Source organism: Cnephaeus nilssonii, assembly GCF_951640355.1.
Source record: "Cnephaeus nilssonii genome assembly, chromosome: 13".
Classification (NCBI taxonomy): Eukaryota; Metazoa; Chordata; class Mammalia; order Chiroptera; family Vespertilionidae; genus Cnephaeus; species Cnephaeus nilssonii.
This window is the reverse complement of record NC_137084.1, coordinates 76,948,781-76,969,598: the sequence shown is the minus strand read 5'-3', so window position 1 is coordinate 76,969,598 and position 20,818 is coordinate 76,948,781. Positions and strand designations below refer to the sequence as shown.

Below are 20,818 nucleotides of genomic sequence, written 5' to 3'. Positions count from 1 at the left end.
GTTTATTTTCTTCTTAGTTTCCATTGTCCTAGGAGCCGTATCGGTAAAGATATTGCTACGACATATGTCTGATATTTTGCTGCCTAGGATTCTTCTAAGATTTTTATGGTTTCCCATCTTATGTTTAAGTCCTTTATCCATTTTGAGTTTATTTTTGTGTATGGTGTAAGTTGGTGGTCTAGTTTCATTTTTTTTTTTGCATGTATCTGTCCAATTTTCCCAACACCATGTATTGAAGAGACTGTCTTGACTCCATTGTATGATCTTGCCTCCTTTGTCAAATATTAATTGAGCATAATGGCTTGGGTTGATTTCTGGGTTCTCTGTTCTGTTCCATTGGTGTATATGTCTGTTCTTGTGCCAGTACCAGGCAGGTTTGAGGACAGTGGCTTTGTAATATAGCTTGATATCTAGACAATTCTCTCTTAAACACACTGCCTTTTGACAACGTAACTTGAAAATCAACATATAGTACTAAAATTATTATTCCAGCCCTGGCCGGGTAGCTCAGTTATTGGTTAGAATGTCATCCTCATGTGCCAAGGTTGCATGTTTGATTCCTGGTCAACCAGTGAATGCCTAGGTGGGTGGAACAACAAGTCAATGTTTCTCTCTCTAAAAAGAAAATAAATAGATACATACATACATACATACATACATACATACATACATAAATGATTTAATCCAGTCATGGACTGACTGGTACAGACTTCAGTGGAATAATCAATGCCCTTGTTTATCACTCTGGACTGCTATTAATGCTGCTTTAGGTGGAGCTGGCTACCACAACACACTGTTGGTTCCTTTGGAGTTTTAGGCCATATAGAATCTCTTAAGTGTCTTCCTTCAAATTAGAGAAATTGGCCACAAAGGGACAAAATTTGGAGGGCTTTGAGTGCCAGGCTAAGATGTTTGTGTAACAGGATGAAAAGAATACAGGTAATGGTAGAGTACAGAATGAATTGCCAGGGAGAGGCATGGTCATGAAATAAGAGGCTGTGCAATGATCCAGCACAAGATAATAAAGTAAGATGCTTTACACTCTGACAATTAGCTGAAAACAAGAAATAACAACAATAGCTCGGGCTTACTGAGAGCTCCTATGTGCCAGGCTCTGGACTTGAGCTTTATATACATTATTTCAAATCTTCACCACAATCCTATAAGGGCCCTCACTCTTATTGTTGCATTTTTCATAAGGAAAGAAGATGGGGAAGAGTGAAGAGTCCAGAGTACTCCCTGTGGAGTGCAGGGTGGAGTGGTGGGTCCTGAATACCCATAAGGAGCAAATACCTGGACATCTGAACAAGGCAGATGGGGTGGGAGCACTGGACACAAGCTTTATGGGTTTCAAAAATTCTCCTAGAGCCCATATTCTCTAGAGAGGAATTTGCTTGACTGCATCCTAGTTGCTGGTGAGTGTGGAATGATTGTCATTTTAGGTCCTTGGAGGGAGAAGCTGAGTGGAGCTGTAAGTGGGGATTCTAGAGTTCTGTACTGGGAATGGGGAAGTGAGTGGTTAAGAAGTGCTGAGGCCATTGCAATCATATGATTCTTTACCAGAAAGGGGATTAGGCAATAGGTTCGGTCCTTCATTATTACAGTCCTAAGAAAAAAGTGGTTTGCCCACGTTAATTCCAATAGCAAGGGAGAAAGAATAAAAAGAAATCCATTTACCTAATGTTTCCTAGAGACTACAGTTTTCAAACCCAGATTCTGGACAGGGATAATAAGAAACGGATACTGATAACCTTGAAAGTGAAACTCAATTAGAGCTGAGTAGTGCTGGGAAACATAAGGGAAGACTCTTTACTCCACTTTAGAGGATATATTTCAATAACAGTGTGATATCATGGAGAAACATTTCCTAAGGAAGCCCAAAGCCCTTTCCTATCTCAGGTTTCTTTTCATTGGAGCTTGAAGCTAAAAGTTCATGGTTTCATCAAAGCAGCTCCAAATCCCTAAGGTGAGGTAGTTCTCACCTGGAGCCTGTGTGTGTTCCTCTACCCTTTGGCTGGGAGCAGTCACCTGGGAATCATTCCAGCAGGTGGCTTCCAAAGTCCAACCTGCTAGGTTGAAATCTGACACTGACAGAGACTCCCTGGGAGCTGCTACTGAAAACTAAACCAGGAACCAGGAAATGCACAAGCTCTTTATGTAGATAAACAGCAAGGCTCCCTCGGAGATAGAGCACCATGGGAAACCGGCTCTGCTGTGGGGGAAGCAGGTGAGTAGGGGGCAAGGGGAGAGGGTAACATCTGTGTGGGGTGACATGGAGGCCCTGAGAATAAGATCGAGCTGCAGATAGTTCTCTGCCAACCTCCCACTGCCACTTTCCTCTGTCTGGCACCTCCCTGTGCCTCCACCAGAACAGCACCTCCTTCTGTGTTCACTCCTTTCAGGCGACTTCAGAAAACACAGCCACGCCAGCTGTCAGTAGAATGTCCAAAGCAGGGCTGGAATGGTGAATTGGCATTGTTTCTCTTTGTCCTCCTCTTCCTCTCCTCTCTCTTCTGTCCCTTCCCTTCTTCCCCAGATGATGATGATAATTGAAGCATTTGTAGCTTACCACTTTACAATCTCATTTACTTTTCCCAACAATTCTATGTGAGAGGTGGCTTACATCTCCTCCTGTTTTTACAGCTGAGAAGCTGAGGCCCAGAGCAGTTGTCTGAGGCCACATGACTAGTAAGCAAGTAAATCAAGATTCCAATCTAGATCTGTCTGATTTCAGAACCCATGCCTTAAACCACTACGTAATACTGCCTCCCAAGTCAAGCAACTCAACATTGGAGAAATGTTTATTTAAAAGGGCAGAAGAGGGGAGGAGACCCATGGAATATTTGAATATAACTTTTACACTTATTTGCTATGTGACTTTAGGCAAATCCTGTTACTTGTCTTTTTTCTCATATTTAAAATACAGATAACATGACCTATGATATATAAAATATAGATAACATGAGTTATGTCATTTAGATGACAGGTTTGAAGAGCAGAGGACATGTGAAAGCCTCACTGTAAATTAATTGTAATGTCTTTATTATTCTTTCCCAGAGTTTTCATCACTAGAGACCCCCGGACCTGGTTTTATATAACCAATGCCTTCTTAGCTATACCTTTCCAAGCCTGGGGCAGTGTTGAGGATACCTTGTTTATGAATACAGCATCATTATATTTAAAGAGATAATTGAGGTACATTGAAAAGGGCATATGATTTGGAGTCAGTACATTGGATTCAAGTTCTGTTCCTACTACTCATTCATTTATCCATTCATTTCTTTTTTCTTTTTCTAAAATATATTTTTATTGATTTCAGAGAGGAAGGGAGAGGGAGAGAGAGATAGAAACATCAATGATGAGAGAGAATCATTGATTGGCTGCCTCCTGCATGCCCCCTAATGGGAATCGAGCCTGAAATCCGGGCATGTGCCCTTGATCAGAATCGAACCCGGGACCCTTCAGTCCATAGACCGACACTGTATCCACTGAGCCAAACCAGTGAGGGCTCCATTCATTTCTTAAACAAACATTTTATTCAATACCTATATGTACCAGGAATAGTGATAGATGCAGAAGACATAGTAAAAATAGAAAATTTGGTCTCTGCCTTTTTGAGTAACATAAAGTTTTTAGGGCCTTAAAGGACTCATCTGTAAAATGGGAACAATAATACATGCTTCCTGATATGTTGTCGGGATTGGAAAAAAAAGCATTTTTTAAACTCTGAACTGCCCTACAGACATAAGATATCTAAAAACATATATAGTAAAAGCTCCTAAACAAGGCGGTGTAACAGCTTCTTTCACTTCCTTCCTTCCCAAGTCTTCATGTTCTTCCTTTTTGGTTATTTTTTCCTCTAATGGTGGTAGTCATAGTAGTCAGCTTTGACTGATGCTCATTATATGCCAGGCAGCTAGCTGAATAGTTTACATTTATTATCTTATTTTATTCTTACAACAATCCCATAAGGTTTAGGTTCTTTTATCATCCTCATTTTATTGATTAAAAAATGGAAGCCTAATAAGTTAAAAACTTGCTGAAGGTCACACAATGAGTCTGATAGCATCAGTCTGACTCTAGAGCCTGGCTAGAAACACTATACCAGATATTCTAACCAAATTACAGGGTAGGACAAAGTAGGTTTATAGTTGGGAGTATGTGAAACAGTTTATTCTTGTATTATTATTCCATTATTTTCCATACAAACAACTGTAAACATACTTTTGCCCACCCTGTATATTTTTTCCTCTCAAAGTATTAGTAGGGCTAGGTAAATATTATTTCTCATGATCTCAATAACTTCCAGAGATTTAAAGATACTATGATAATTAAAGAGATTTTTATTTTAAAATATTATTTTTCTTATTACAAAGTAATATTTAATCATTGTAGAACATTTGAAAAATACCAAAGAGCAGAAAATAAGAACCATAAATATAAGCACCCAGAGATGACAGGAACATTTGAGTATATTTCCATGTAATCCTTTTTAAATGCCTATGTGGATGTTTTTTTATCCCAAAACATATCTTACTACCTTTTTTATTAACTTAATAAGAAATAAAATTTTTAATGCTATTAGGTGTTCTTCCAACATTTTTCTTAAATGGATGTGTGATGTTCCATTGATTAGAGATGCCATTTATTCAATCAGTTCCCAATGTTGGACATTTAGAATATTTACTGTTTTTCACCATTGTAAATAATGCTACAGTGAATATTCATATTTGCACCTGCCAGATTATTTCTTAGGCTATGGAATTGCTACATCAAAGGGTACATACATTTGTTTAAGGCTTTTTATACTTATTGCCAATTGCATTTTAGAAAGATTGCACCAATTTTTACTCCTACTACCAATATGGGAGAGTGCCCATTTAGTTTCCTTAATTCTAAGCTAAAAATAAAGTCTTGTTACCAAAGAGTAACTGAATATTCCATTTGGGTTGTGTCCAGGCATTGTGCAATATCGAACTTGGGAGCAGGCTCCATTTACTAAAATTGGGTCACTCAAGCCTATGTCATTTTAGAATTAATATTTTCTTTATCCATTTAAATAGAAGTGATTAGGAAGACAATAGTGACAAAGGACAGGGAATTAGAAGCTAGGCAGTGATAAGAGAAAGGAAGAACTGAAGTGGCCGAAGAGGAAGTAGAAAGACCCAGAAATAGTTTCAATGCCTTTCTTCTGAATCACCTGTAGCGTTCAGATAGTGACTAACAGCTCTCAACTCAGCAAGCTGCCTTAAAACCAAAAATCTAATCAGAACACAAATCTCTGTCAGACCTGTGTGGGGAAGTCCTGATTTTTCCACAGTAGTAAAATGGACATAGTTTGTAAGTTTTCCTCTCCTTTTAAGTAGCAATAAAAGGAAACTTCCTTCAGAAGACAGAAGTCAGACAAAGAGGGTTGGCCCTGGTGAGAGCTGGAAATGTACTAGCAAGAAAAAGCATGGGAGTAAGCTCCAAACTATTTATTCTATTTCCTCAGACAAAAATTCCAAACTATTTAACCTATTTCCTCAGACAAGTGTTTCTCTGGCCATAAAACAGTTGACGATCATAGACACACCGGCTCCATTGGGGACCCTAGGGGCTCAGAAATGAGTATAAGAGGTCTGCCCTGCGGTGAGTTCGGGGTAGCTGAGTCACTCACCAAATTCAAAGCTCCCTGTGCTGTGGGCCTTAAAGGTTAAACATCTCACACTTTTGTTAGTTAAACACAAGGACAGGCAAGCAGGGAGGGAGGTCACCTGTTAGCAGAGGGCTTTGAGGAGCCCTAACTCGTGAGCCCTGGTTGTGGTAGCTCCTGTGACTCCAAGAATGAGAACCCCAGACTGGCACGAGACCCCTAAAATGGCAGGGAAGCAGAAGCAAGAGGGTCTCTGAATCCAGGAATACCCCATTATTTGGCCAGTTTCCCTTACCCTCCGCTGGAATTAGCCTGTTAGACAATCTCAGAATAGCGCTCAACCCAGCTTCCTCCCTGGCATGTAATGACTGGCTGCCGAAGTCTGTATTTTGGGTTTGGTTATGTCAGTTGTTCCACTCCGCCTTCCAGAACCATCTCTGTGGGAGAGGTGTGGTATCCTTGATAAATGCTTTGGGGCTGGCTCAGGGAGGGGAGGGAAGATCATCCTAGAATGTTCAAGAGCCCACAGAGCAAATGATGAAGGAGGGGAGATAGAGGCCAGGTCTCTTACACATGGGTGATCTGTTTTTCCTTTCACAGGAGCTGCCCATCCATTTTCCAGAGGAAAAAGAAAATGGGTAACTGGGGGAGGAGAGGCACTGGGTGGGGCCGGGGTGGGGGGAGCTGGTAGCAAATTGGAGAAGGTAACAGAAGTGGTGTCTTTGGAAGGAGCGTAAGGGTGGGAAAGGGTAGTGTTGGAAGGGATAAAGGGAGACAGTGCACTACAGAGAATCTTTAGGGTACTGGGTTCAAGACCAGCTCTGAAACTCTGCGTTTTATCCTTCTAGTATTGCAGTTGGCAAGGTTGTTTGTTCATGCTTTCATTCATCCACCAACATTTACTGAGCACTTATATTGTATGTGAGGCACTGAAGAAACCCAAGGAGACAGAAAGGCACAAGAGGAAGGACACACTGTGTTGGCCCTCAAAGAGGGGAAAATCAAGTTTGAGAGATAGATATGTAAACAATTATAGTTACTGTCATCTCCTAGTGCTAGAAGAGATGCATACCCCTGCCGTGGGAGAATGGGAGGAAACACCAATGTTGAAGAAGTAATATCAAGTTCACAAGGTGGAAGAGGAGCAGGGAGGAGAGGCTATTTTAGGCAAGGGAATTACCTTATGCAGAAAAAAGAAAGAAAAGAGAGAAGAGGCTGATCTGATTGTAAGTGACCAGTTGTTTGGTAGCTAAGCACTTACCACATTGCGTTGTGATAGTATGTGTACTTATTTGTCTCCCCTAGTAGACTGTAAGCTCCCTGAGGCAGGGGAGGCAGCCTACTCATTCTTCTAGTCCCACAATGTGGCAGAGAGCCTGGGGTCTAATGGGCTCTCAACATGGATTTGTTGAACGCTGTTAGGGACCAGTGAAAAGTGAGGATGGACGATAGTATGGGTAGATTGTAAAAGGGCCAGACTGCATTCCCTATTAAGGAGTTTGGATGTGGGAATGATGGGAGTGAAGAAGGTGAGAACAGACGTAGGGAGATTAGTTAGAAGCCCACCATACTAGTTTAATAGAGATTTGAAGATGGCAACCTCCGTAGAGACAGGGAAGAGTGAATGGATTTAAATTGGATTTCCTCCTCTCAGGGGGTCAACCAAGATGGACACTGAAGCAGCAGCGGAAGAAGCAGAATGGCACAAAGGTAATGACAGGCCTCTGTCCCTTCCTGAGGGTGGCTCAGACTAGGGATGCCAGGCCTCGGCCTTTTCCCCTGGAACAGACACATCTCGGTCAACTCTAGAACTTGCTTGTTCTGCCCTTCCTCCTCTGTGCCCCCCATAATGGAGCAAAATAGAGGGACATCATTGTAGGTGGGGCACCAAGCCAAGCCAAGAATCTCTCTTAATGTTGTCCATTCCTCGCAGGGCCAGGTCACAACAGGACATGCGCGTAAGCAGGTGCGGGAGCAGCCTGCGTCTCAGCAGAGGAGGCAAGGCCCCGGGCCAGAGGACAGCAGCTTACATTACGCAGTCATTCAAGTGTGCAGCCATCCCCAGCCGCGCTCTGCCCGGGAGGTGAAGCACCTGCAGTTAGAAAATGCTACGGAGTATGCCACCCTTTGCTTCCCCCAGGCCACGCCCTGCTATGACAGCAAGAACGGGACCCTCGTGTGAGCCTCGGGAACAAGGACCAGTTTCCATCATTTCACCACGACTCCCGTGGGATAATGAACTGTTTTTGGAGAACTCGGTGGCAGCCCAGGAACGGTGCCACATTTTAAGTTTAAAGAATTCAGAGGCCCCTGGAATTGTGTCACCAATCTTGCTCTCTCCCCAGGCGCCTATCTCTTATTTGCCGCTGTGAGCTTGGAGCTGTATTTGGGTTAGACAGGGGTGGATGGAGTTGCACTTAAAACGAGGGGGTAGGTTGTGTGCGGGAAGGTAGGTTTTGATCCCTACCTTTGCTCCTACTCTCAAAAAAAAAAAAAAAAAGTGCGGGGAAAAACAGGTTACCCCTTAAGTATTCGAGCCGATCTTGCTGCACTTAATTTACTGATGTCCTTTTACATACCTGAAACTCCAAAGCTGAAGATGAGGTGCCCTGAAAAGGCCTCCTGGGCTTTGGTACACAGCCCCGGGCCGGGCGTGGGCCATTTCCTCAGCGGCTGGGTCCCCGTCCTGACCTGAACGGACACCTGAGGCCCGGAGGAAGCATTTTCCAAGCATCCGTTCCCAGGACTTCAAGTCACTGCTACTGACAGCACTGCGTGGCCAGACCGATGGTTCTCGAAGGTGCTGAGCCGCTAGGAACAATAAATCTCTTACGGAACACGCCGGGTGCGCTTTCTGGGGCGGGCACGCGCGGGCGCCACGCCGGCAGGTAGCGAGGCCGGCCTGGGCGGAGCGAGGGAGCGGGTTGGACCGACCCGCGGCGAGCTCCCTGCTGCACCGAGTCCGGCCGGCAGGGGGCGCCCCTGTACAGACAGGGACCCAGTCCTGGAAGTCAGAGGGCGGGGCCCAGGCTCGCAGGAGGCGGGACCGGCTCGGGCCAGCGAGAGGTAGACACACAGGGGGTGGGGTCAAGGCCGGCGAGGGCTGCGATCTCTGGGCCGTCAGAGGGCGGGGCGGGGCGGGGCGGGCGGGCAGGGGGCGGGGTCTGGGCCGGCTGAAGGCTGGCGGGTCCGTCGGAGGCTGGCTGGGGGCGGGCCTCCGCGTCACCATGGCAGCGAGAACGCAGCGGCGACGCCGCAGCTGAAGGAGGCCCTGCTCCGAAGGGCTGGGGAGCGAGATGGTGAACCAGACCGACCGACCGGTGAGTGAAGGGGTGAGTGCTGAAAGGCGGCGGGTACCTGGGGAGTACTAGCAGCTGAGCGGCCAGATCAGAACCGGGGGCACGCGGAGGGGCGAGGGAGGGGGGAGAAGGAGGAGGCAGGAGTTTCGAACCCGCTCGGAGCTCACAGGTTCTCAGGGTGCCCTTCCTGACTCGGACTTCCAGAACTGGGAGACAAGTGGTAATGCGCTTTCCCTTTCTCAACCTGGGCACCGTCGCTCCTACGTACGGCTGGCCCTCGGCTTGCCCCTGAGAGGGATGGCTGCTGAAGATGGACAGAGTACTGAAAATGGAAGCACAGCACAAACAAGTTGGTAATAATACTATCAACTTCCTAGAGTGTGAGAATTTTAGGCATTTGGAATGTTATGAGGTGTGTAGTCAAAGGCTGGCCCCATGAGCATCACGATCACTGTTTTCCCGGCCTGTTCCCTGGCGCAGACCGAGTGCAAGTGGATTCAGAAGAGGTGACTGCAAAACTGCCTCCACCGCTGATGGGCAGGGCCTATTTCCTATTCGCTGGGGGCAATAAAATGAACTCTATTTCCAAGAGTTATTTGCTGTGACAGCCAATTAAGATGATGTAGATGATAGCACTTTGTCACTGTAAAGTGCTGTAAAAACTTCTGCCGTAGAATATAAATGCTGCCTTTCTAGTTTAATACTGAATTTCTGAGGAGAAGGGAAGTGCCCGCCAGAAGCAGAGCTCCCAGTATCTCCCCTGATTGTCTTCGGGATCTTTGCTATGGCCTTAGACTGATACACGTGGGGCGAAGGGGAAATGCATCCTTGTTTCACTAATGATAGGCAAGCATTACTCTTTAGTTTACTACCGTTCAAACCTAAGTGACTAGTTTTTAAAATGCCGTTAGGATAGCCCCATTGTGATGATAAGACCTTGGGCTGGAGTTCCTGTTAACCAGCATCTATTTCTGATATTTCTAGATGACTTCCTTTGGTAGGTTTGAGGCAGGGGCCTGACCCCACTAGGTTGATTTAGCTTTTGGAATTTTTTTTTTTCCTGTCCTGTATCTTTACACATTTCTTCCTCCTCTTATTTCAAGGTGGCCCTGACCTGGCTCTTCTAGGGACTGTGAAGATGGGGACCCATGTGGTTATGAGACGCTGTAGCTCCCTGCTGCCAGCAGAGCCCTCTGTAAGTTTCTGGTGTCCTGTCTGGAGGAGTATGCCAACAGGACTGGATTTTCAGTCCAGTTCTACAACCCGGGATTTCTCCATAAGGACTCAGATCCTGGAACTAAATTATAATACATTTGCTTTCTTTTCTTGCTTCCCCTTATGGAAACTCTACCTATCTTTATCTGAAATTAATAAAACCAGGCAGAGGTTGAAAAATTCTACAGATTAATCGGAACATATGCATTGTTTAAGATTTAAATAATGGTTTTGTAAAAACAAGTATGTTAATTATAGAGCATTTGAAAAACATTGCAAACCATGATTTTAAAAACATATAATCCTTTCATCCAGAAGCAATCACTGTTAATATATTAGAATGTTTTCTTCTAGTCTTTTTTTCCATGTGTATTATTTACATATTTGAGGTAATATATACATATTTTTTGACTTTTGATTTTTTAACTTAATGTTTGTTGATACAAAATTATTAAAATGTTTGTTTTAATGTGGGTACAAATGTTTGGTAAACATTATAATGTCTGTAATTTTCTTTACCTTTCCACTATTGTTGAACTTTTATGTTTCACTCTCCCCATTGTAAAAAATAATTGATTTCCTCATTTAAGGCTTTTTTTTTTTTCTTAGGGCAGAGTCCCAGAAGTGGAATCCCTAGGTCAAAGGATGTGAACATGTTAAGTAATAAGTTACCTTTTAACAGAAGAATTGTGGTGTCAGATTTTGTATGCATTCCGAAGAAGACAGAGGGGCATTAGTTGGGAGATAGAAAGGTCCTATCGCTTCCTCTTGCAATGAGACCTTGAGTCCTGCAAAAAGACTATTTCATGAGAGTGTAATTAGTAATGTGGAGTCCTAACGCATTATGAACGGCAGTCCAGAGACATGGGGGAGAAATTCAAGGATTTTTTCCAAAATATCCACCAGATGTCGCTCGTCTTAGTTTAGTTTTTACCTGCAGGATAGCTGGCAGAAAACTTTGAAATGTAAATTTTAAAAATTCATGTTGAATATATTTGCATATCTGCTTTGATACAGTTTATATTAAGCACTAGCATCTGGTGATTACTTTGGCAACACCCTATTCTAGTCTCTCACCATTCTGTCTCTTTTTCCCTTTTTCTACCCACTCAGTCTGTCACACTTTGTACACTCTGTCCCCACATAATTAATATTGGAGTCTCGGTTTTACTAGTCTTCGTTTTACTACTCTTTTTTTTTAGTCTTGTTTCTTGCATGTGTGTGTATGTATTTATGTGTATCTCAGTTCTTGAAGTTTTTGCTTAAAAAAATAGGACCTGGCATATAATATCATATAATAGATGCTCAACATATAATTAATGAATAATTAATGAAAGAATACATTGATGAAGAGAGAAAAATATAAAAGGATACCAGAAATTATTATTATTGTTGTTAAAATGTTTTTATTGATTTGCTTTTATTTTTTTAAATATGTTTTTATTTATTTTTTAGAGAGGGAGGAAGGGAAAGGGATAGAGATATAGAAACATTGATGAGAGAGAAACATCGATTGGCTACCTCCTACACCCCGCTCCCTCCCCTACTGGGGATGGAGCCTGCTATCCGGTCATGTGCCCTGACCAGGAATTGAACCAGTGACCTTTTGGTGCATGAGATGATGCTCAATCAACTGAGCCACACTGGCCAGGGCCAGCAATTATTTATATCTGTCTTGGAAATACAGTAAAAGAGACAAAGATTCACATTCCTAAATTAACTATATAATGTTCCATACGATATCATACATGCTATGACCTTTGAATTTTGAAGAGAGGAAGATTCATTCATTTATTCAGTCAATATCTATTGAGCATCTACTATGTGTCAGGAAATATTCTTGGTTCTCAAGATTAAACGGTAACAAAACAGACAAAATTCCCTCTTCTCATGGGGAATTTTACATTCTGGGCAGGAGGATGCTGACAATAAACAAATAAACAAGTAAACATAGAATATACAAGATGGGATGAATGCTAGGAAGAAAAAAAGATAAATCAGGTTTGGGAGTGCTGGCGTAAGGGGATGCTATCATTTTAAATAGAGTGATCAGCAAAGGCCAAACAGCTAACATGACATTTGAGCTGGAATGAACCATGGGTTATCTGGGAGATGAGTGTTCCAGACAGACTATGATCATATCTGTCTTGATTTTAACAAAATCAAGAGTGGTCAGAGAAGTTTCACAAAGAAGTGGAACTTGAACTAGGCATAGTGAAGATCTGAGTAGCAGAAGTGTAGCAGCAGTTTGCTGATGTCTCCTACACTAGCCCTTGTGCGGCTGCCTGCACGCTCCTTCTTCCTCTGCTGCTGCGCAGCTCCAGGGTCAGCGATGCCATGGGTTTTGGAGACCTGAAAATCCCCACTTGCCTCCCGGTGCTCAGCGACCACGTGGCGGACAAGCGCTCTGTCGGGGGGTATGTGCCATCACAAGCAGATGTGGTATTTGAAATGGTCTCCAGCCCAACACCTGCCAACTTGTATCATGCCCTACATTGGTATGATCACATCAAGTCTTCTGAAAAGGAAAAGGCCAGCCTGCCAGGAGTGAAGAAAGCTTTGGGCAAGTATGGCCCTGCTAATATGAAAGACACCCAGGAAGTGGAGCTACAGATAGGAAAGACGATGATGACATTGATCTCTTTGGATCTGAGGAGGAGGAGGAAAGTGAAGAAGCAAAGAGGCTAAGAGAAGAATGCCTTGCACAGTATGAGTCAAAGAAAGCCAAAAACCTGCACTTGTTGCCAAGTCTTCTGTCTTATTAGATGCAAAACCTTGGGTTGTTGAGATGGAAACGGCAAAATGAGAGGAGCGTGTCAGGAGCATTCAAGCAGATGGCTTGGTCTGGGGCTCTTCTAAACTAGTTCCAGTGGGGCATGGAGTTGAAAAACTTCAAATACAGTGTGTAGTAGGAGACAATAAGGTTGGAACCAACATGCCAGAGGAGCGGATCACTGCTCTTGAGGACTATATGCAGTCCATGGACGTGGCTGCTTCCAAGGTCTAAAAGACATATGGATCATCGCTCTTAAATGAAAGCTTGAAAGATAAAAGAATGGTGGGACATTCCAGGCAGAGGGACAGTCGTGAAGGCATGAAGGTGAAAATGAGCCTTGTAAATCTGAATCAGTGTGGAGCCTGCTAACCTGAGCCTAGGCCAGTGATGGGCAACCTTTTGAGCTTGGTGTGTCAAACTTCACCAAAAAACTGAGCATAACTCGGGTAGTGTGTCACTTTGAGGAAAAAACATTATTTCGCAAATGTTTCATCCTCAGGAGCAGCAAATGTTTCATCCTCGGCATGCGGCCGCCTCAGCGGCCACGTGTCATCAGAAATGGCTACGCGTGTCAGTGCTGACACGCATGTCATAGGTTCGCCATCACTGGCCTAGGCAGTTTGGGAAGGGGGAGGCTTTGAGAGCTGGGAGTGCGGAACTCATATTGGACATGCTAGGAAGAGGGAGTGTTTGCAGACATTTGAGCAGTCTAAGGAAGATTACAGGGTGCGGACGGACAGAAAAGCCTGGGAACAAAGAGCAGTTTAGGAACTAGGACACATTTGGGACGTTTGCCTGTAGATAGGAGCCCTTTTGTGTATATTTTTGCTGATGTCTCTAAAGATAAATACAATAGAAATTTTAAACATATGTTACTGCCAAGAAACTCGTTCATGTGAGAAAACAGAAGGAAGATTAAGAAATTAATTTCAGAGAGTCATTTAAAATATTTCTATCGACAATTCTAACTATTTGTTTATTCAAACTGCCTTTCTGCTTCTCCATAGTCACTAACGATTGCCCATAATAGATGTGTTAAATTTTACATAGGTGAGAATTTCACACATCTTCTACACAAGGAGAAGTCACAGTCAATATTTTCACCAATGACATTTCCTTTTAATGCTCAAAGTCTTACTTGAGCTAACACGTTATTATCTATATTAATAGAAGTGATGAATGTCTTTTGAGTTTGCTGATGTCTCCTACACTAGCTCATTCATTCACTCACTCATTCATTCAAGTAAAAACATTTAATGAATAACCTCTTTGTAGCAAGCATCATATAAAAGATTGCATAATGATGAAGAAACTGGACTTTAACTTCAGCACTTAGTAGCTATAGGGTCTGGAGCAAATTACTTATCCTCCAAACCTCTCTTTCTTCATAAGTAAAATGGGGACTATATAAAAAAATCTACTCTTTATTGTAATTGTGACCATCAAATGAGCTGATAATGTATCTAAGTGCTTAGTACAGGGCTTGGCATATAGTTAAAGCTCGATTTTGCTGTATTACGGTTGTACAGCTTTTGGTTTTAGTTGGTGAGGGAGGTATGTACCATCATTGTTAAAATAATGCAGGGCTCAGGAAGCCTGGTATAATTTTAGAAATCAGGCAGAGACACGCAGACAGCAGCTTGCTTGGACTCTGCCTCTCCTCCCAGGCAGAGTGACTGACAGGCCTGCAGCAGTGGGAGATGTACCAGCTACCCAGAGTGGCTTGCTGTTTTCCCACATAGCGGCACTATGGGATGCAGATCATTGTTCTAGTTATTCCTAGTTCTTTTAGCTAACCCCCCCCCCCCCTTTCTCCCAGCTCTTATGTTGATATCACAATAGGGTGGGATGGGAGGATGGAAGGAATAGTAAATGTTAGTGCTACTTAGAGCAAAAGCTCAATTCTTCCCCTGAGCCACGTTCCAAAGCAGACAATGATAAATACAGTGAATATATATTCTGAGCAAAAAAAAAAGAGAGAGAGAGAGAGAGAGATTATATGGCCCAACATAAATTTTGTGCTTTTTCCAAGTGAGAGCAAATTATATACAATATATCATAACTTTGGGAACATTTCAATAGTTGTATAGGGACAATGGAATACTTTGAAATTGTACTATCTAAGTTTAAATGAATTACAATTAAATGTCATTTAAATTTTAGATCCACATTTTCATTAGCCACATGTGGCTAGTGGTCACTGTATTGGACAGTACAGATATGGAACACTTCCACCCTCACAGGAAGTTCTATTGGACACTACTGCTGTAGACTATGTGGTTGGTATAAGTATAGATTTCCCGGAAGAGTGCAATCTTGGACCAAATGCCCTATGATAAATCTTTCCTCATTTCACCACAACGCTCTCCTTAATCCTCCTGCATAGGCTTGGGCTTGACAGAGACCTTTGCTTCAGATCTTAGCTCCCACACGACTAGCTGTGTGACTCTAAGCACCTCTCCTCTCCTAGCCTTAGTTCCTTCCTCTGTGAAATGAGGGAGTTGGGCCAAATGAGATGTTTTTAAAATATATTTTTGTTGATTTCAGAGAGGAAGAGAGAGGGAGAGAGAGTTAGAAGCATCAATGATGAGGAAGAATCACCGATCGCCTGCCACCTGTATGCCCCGTACTGGGGATCAAACCCTCAACCCTGGCATGGTCCTGACCCGGAATCTAACCATGACCTCCTGGTTCATAGATCGGTGCTCAACCACTGAGCAACACAGGCTGGGTGAGATCTTTTTTTATTTTTTTGAAGCTTTAAAATTCAGTGATGTAACGAGTCTTTTCCCAGGAGCATTGAGGTCAGGGGTCTTCCTTTGATAAATGACCTGTTGTTTGAAAAACAGTGACCTCTTGGCATAGGTAACAGCAGAACCTCCCTCTGATGTCTCAATATTTTCTACTGTGTCTATGCAATTTTATGCTCTTGGAAGTGGCATACTTCTCTTTTTAAAAGGCCGTGTTGCATTAACATGAGTTAGTGACTCACCTGAGGGTGTATAGACTGTGGTTCTGGTGAGGGGAGTTCTTGGCAACTAAATTCCCAGATAGGTTGTGAAGGACGGTCTTCTAACTTGTGGGCTGCTCAGGTCCAGTTTGATTTGTCGTCACGATTTTTCCCCAGCCTTAGCCAGAATGGAACCCACAGTATTCAACCAGCAGCAGCCATTTAACACCTCTGCTGGCCTTCTGCTTCCTGCTTGCTGTGGTCAGAAGGAAGGTGTCTCTCTTTTCAGAAGCATCTTTGTTTAGCAGCTTTAAACATGTGGGCAAGATGTTGCTAGTTCTGACTGCTCTGGGTAAAGATTTTTTTCCTACTGACCTGAGGAGGAGGTCATTATGTTGCATAAGAGCCATGACTGACTTTTCTTGCTAAGGTTCTAATGGGGATTTGGGGAGAGATTCTGTCCCTCCTGCAAAATTATGAGTGTAGAGTCCTAGATCCTCAAACTGTCTCTGTCACTGAACTGCTGTTTCCTTGGACAAGACCCCAACCCCCTCTGAGCCTTAACACCCTATAACCCTCTCCGTCCATCTGGGATCAGGAATTGTAACATATACGTACTATGGGTGCTCTTTCAGCTTCCTGTTTCCTATAGAAACAAGAGTATGCACTGAGAATACAACTGGCCAGTGTTCTTAAAAATAAATAAGCCTATGACTTGAATAAGAAGAAAGAGAGGGGAATAGCTCTTTCACTTGAGCAGGCTTTACTTAACTCTTTCAAAAGCACCAGGACATTTTTGCTGTTTTTATTTCAATTAAAACCCATTTAATTAATTTAAAACTTATTAAAAATATGGATTTTACATTTTAGAAATTATTCTAAAAAGAAAGAAAGGTGTGTTGTTTTTGTTTTGTCAAAGCCCTGGTCATCCTCGGTTTACCCTTGATGTTTCTGTGGTGATCCTGTGTGATTTGCTTAGCTTTCTTTCAATTAAAGGCGTTCTAATATCATCAATAACTGAAGTTTTCTTTCTATTCTCTCTCCCCCCCCCCCCTTCCTTCTGAATGGTTCTTCCCTTTTTCTTTTTCTCTCCCTTTTGCTTCCTCTTCTTTAGCCTAACCTCACTGTCCAGGCCCCATAAGGAAAAAGGTTGCTGTTTCCAGCTAGTGTGGAAGAGGGGAGGGACACTGTGTAACCCTCTGATTCACTCCCTTTCCCACCCGCCATGCTGCGGCGAATTGCTCGCGGCTTTAGTCAGCGGATCTGATGTGTGTGCAGCGCGCGCTCTCAGACACGCCTGTCTGCAGACCTGGTGTGCGCGTATGCGACTGCAAGTGCATGCACACGCCGGCACGCCCGTGTGTGCGTGTTCACGTGCGCGCGTGTGCGCGTGTGCGTGTGTGTGTGGTGCGCGCTCACGCCTGCCTCCGCGCGCCCGCGGCGCTCCCCTTCACGCCGGCTGGCGCTCTGCCTCCAGCCAGCGCGGGTCCGGCCCTTGCGCACCAGCTGTTTCTATAGGAACCGCGGCAGCAGCCGGGCCCCTCCTGCAGAGGCCTCCGTAGGAGCATGCCCAGTGGAAGCCGCTAGTTTGGCTCAGGTCTGGGTTTCCAGTAAGTGGCGTGCGGGACTCCGGAGAAATCCCCATGAGCTGAACCCGGAGTCTTTGTGTGCAGTGGGAGGAGGCGGCGCCGCCTGGCCTGCAGCCCCGCCCGGGGAGCCCCCGGCAGGAGCCATGCTAGCGTGCCTGACCCGGGGGAACTTTCTGGACGTCCTGCAGGAGGGCTTCAACGAGGTAACTGCCCCGGCCCATCTGCCCCTCCCACTGCCCAGCTCCCCTCCCCCAGCGCCTCCCGCCTAATCTCTGGAGCGGGTCCTCCTCAGCCCTCATCCTCACGAGGACCCCAGAACAATTCGCATGCAGAGCCCTAAGTCGGCTTTGGTGGCGGGAGGGTGCGGACCAGACGGTGAGCCGCGAGAAATCAAAGGGGCCGCCTGCCTCCAGCTACGCTGGCCATTGGCCTCCCCTGGCAGCTAACCTGAGCCCAGAAGACAGGACCACAGACTCAGAGGTCATCTCCTTCCAGAAGAGGGGGTCTCCACTCTCCCCAGGGGTTCTCCCCAAGGAAATTCCTGAGTATATGGCAGATGTGCTCACGCTATTTCAGGAGCTAACCCAAGAGCGGAGGGAAAGATGGGTGGCATTGCATTGGTAGGAAGTTTGAGAGGGCAGGGTGAGCAGGTAGGTGGTCCCTATGAAGTGCCCTCTTCATATTGATATATTTTTTACATCCAGGGTAGTAGATTTCTCCACCACCAAGGGCATGGTTGACAGAGAAGACGTAAAAGGAGAGAAGGTCTGGGTTTCTGGGCTCAGTTCAGGGGAGTCAGTATTTGCTCCCTTCTGTGTGAGAGTGGGGGGAACGGGGGCCCCAATCTGTCAGGCAGTATGGGAGAGGGCTGGCTAGTTTTTTTCTCTTCACTGTTTTCTCTCAAAATTCTGTTACTTATTACATTTCTTTTTCTTGTGACCTAGAGAATTCTGATTTAGGATCCTTCCCCCTGGTGATTTGTTCCATGTGTCTTTCATTGCTTCTGAGCCCCACCCCTTCGCCTTACCCCAGGCTCCAAGGAGACCCCTTCAAGGAGACCTAGACTGTCAGTGGTGTCTTGCTTCCTTTCTCCTTTTCTTTTCACCTCTCCCTCTCTTCCTTCTCTTCCTTAAATTTAAGATTTTTAAAAACCAGTCTTTAAACAATGAACATAGGAGTACCTTCTTTTCTTAAACATGAACATACCTGGCAAGACAGTGCCTTGGCCTAGAGGCACTGCAGTCTTTCCCTAGAGGTAGCCGTTCTCATGAATTTGTGTGTAAGATTTTCTTGCCACAGCTGCGCGACAGGCTCTTCCCTCAATTCCTGTTTCTAATTAAGAAGTTCTGCAGCCTGACCTGTTCCAGAACCTTCTCCAGTCCTGGCCCCTGTGCCCAGCCTTGTTCCTGACACAGAGAGGAAAGTTGCAGAGATGCTGTCCCAACCTAACCCACTTGAGTCAGGATTTTCCTTTGGCTGAGGCTGTCACAGCCCTCACTGAAGGGCAGCGTTTGCATCCTGCCTGCACTGCAGGGGCTCCTCATCTTTGCACCAGTTCTCCCTGAACACACGTCAGGGGGTTGTTAACAAAGAGCTACAGCCACACAAGCCAGGAAGCCACCTCTTTGAGTGCTCCCAGCATTCCCGGTTCCTCTTTTCTCTGCCTTTGGGCCTTTCCATGGTCTCGAGCGTCACACATCTGACGTACCCACCAATTATGCAGAAGCCCCTTAGAGCCGCCTCTGGCCTCCCCTTTTTAAACTCAGTCCCAAATATCAGGTCCCACTGTCTTATCAGGAGGAGGGAACCAGCACAGAGTCAGCCCGTCTTCGCCTTCTCTTTTTCACTTCCTAACATTTCCACCGAAGAGCTTTAGTGTGTCCATAAATGGCCCCTGACCTCCAGGTGTTATAAATCATAAGGGAAAGGGAAAGTGGGAGAGTTTTCTTTTGTGGTGGTAATGGAGTCTTAATAAAAACAAAACAACAAAAAATAAAAACAATAGACACAACTTTATTAATTCACCTCTAGAATAATGTAGTAATGTCTCTTTTTTCTGACATTTGATTTTTCTATCTATACTGTAAACTTCCCTTCCACCTCATCTACAGGCTAATGTATAATTTATTCCCTTCTATTAGTGGATTTGAACTCTGATAGCCAATCAGTATTTTGGTTTCTTTGAGAAATTGACATAATCTAAATAATAGTAGCATATTAAATCTCAAATGTCCCTTAAAGTTTAAATAATTATTTTACATACATAATAAATTATATTGAATCATTCTTTTCACATACTGTATCACATTTAGTGCTACTGAATAATGCTATGATTAGTTATTTCAGAGATGACAGGGCCCTAATTGACCTATTCCAGCCTCTAGGATTGCTTAATAGATCCAGGTATATTCAATCTCTTTTGTTAGAGTCATGTGATAAGGATATAGATAGGGACTTAAAGGCCAGTGTCAGAATACACTTCAGTCCCTTTGAGAAACTCCTTTTACTGAGGCTAAGAATATCACACGTATCCAGTCATCTCTGGGGAATGATCCAGGCATATCTGAAGCTATTCTTCATCACCCAGATGCTTTTAAGGTCTGTGTGGTTAGGGCCGTGACGTCATTCTCTGTGGCAGAGAAAACTGCTACAGGAAATGAAGCTATGGCCCTGATTGATTATTAGGGAACCATGCAGCAGAGAGAAACCCTGTCCTTTGAATCAAGGCTTTCCTCTACCCACTCTTAGCCTCTGTTCTCAACCATATGCCACTATGCATAACTGTACATGGCAGAATTTTCTTTTATTATGTTCCCTGAATAGCCCTGGTCTCAACACACCTGACAAATTACTCACAGAATTGATTCATGTCAATGCAGTCCCTTTTACCGACAAGGTTAGTCTGCATTTTTGAATTACCCACAACTTTTGGCTACAGCCACATTCTATAGCTCACCTGGCTGTCATCTCCAGCTCCTGTGTTTTGGGCCTGCCCTTTCTATCATTTGTCCCCATTCTGATCTGCCTCGAAGCTATTTATTTGTTTTCTCTGCCACTTGCCATTGATGTCATGTGAACATTATCTTTGGTTAATGCACCAAGTGTTTTTTCTGCAAGTGTTTTTCTAGAGGCTAGCCTTTCTTTAAAAAGTACTTTAGTGCATGTGTTGGAAGATTTGGGGATATCAAAGACTAGAATATAGTCTGGCAAGTAAGCGTTCATTCATTCCATTATTTAATTAATTTATTGGATGAGGAAATGGATAAAATAATAGAAAAACAACTAGTTCCTGCTTCCAAGGAATTTATAGGAAGAGATTTATGGGTGTACTATAAGAACCGTAACAGGATGCTG

General features: G+C 44.1%; 2 protein-coding genes and 1 pseudogene across 8 annotated transcripts in view; all 3 read left to right on the top strand.

Moving 5' to 3' along the window:
- Positions 1 to 2,127: 2,127 nt before the first annotated feature.
- LOC307108949 (uncharacterized protein C11orf52) lies at positions 2,128 to 8,221 on the top strand. The gene is made up of 4 exons (XM_079787368.1): positions 2,128 to 2,227; positions 6,236 to 6,273; positions 7,290 to 7,345; positions 7,569 to 8,221. The coding sequence occupies exons 1-4, from the start codon at positions 2,196 to 2,198 to the stop codon at positions 7,815 to 7,817; spliced, it is 375 nt and encodes a 124-aa protein (XP_079643494.1). The 5' UTR covers positions 2,128 to 2,195; the 3' UTR covers positions 7,818 to 8,221.
- A 630-nt stretch (positions 8,222 to 8,851) lies between these two features.
- DIXDC1 (DIX domain containing 1) overlaps positions 8,852 to 20,818 on the top strand; it is a gene marked incomplete at its 3' end in the record, with an annotated part of 67,032 nt that continues 55,065 nt past the window's right edge. For 2 of the 6 annotated variants that reach the window (XM_079788756.1, XM_079788760.1), the window contains exon 1: positions 17,178 to 17,667. In XM_079788756.1, coding sequence (XP_079644882.1) covers positions 17,608 to 17,667 — 60 coding nt within the window. In that variant the 5' untranslated portion in view covers positions 17,178 to 17,607. Of the gene's footprint in view, positions 8,956 to 9,048; positions 9,284 to 10,037; positions 10,130 to 17,177; positions 17,668 to 20,818 lie in introns of those variants that run through there. The other 4 variants (XM_079788759.1, XM_079788763.1, XM_079788757.1 and 1 more) reach the window with 4 other exon arrangements.
- Positions 12,030 to 13,156, top strand: LOC307109276 (elongation factor 1-beta-like; annotated as a pseudogene). The gene has a single exon. The product of its transcript is annotated as an elongation factor 1-beta-like (transcript).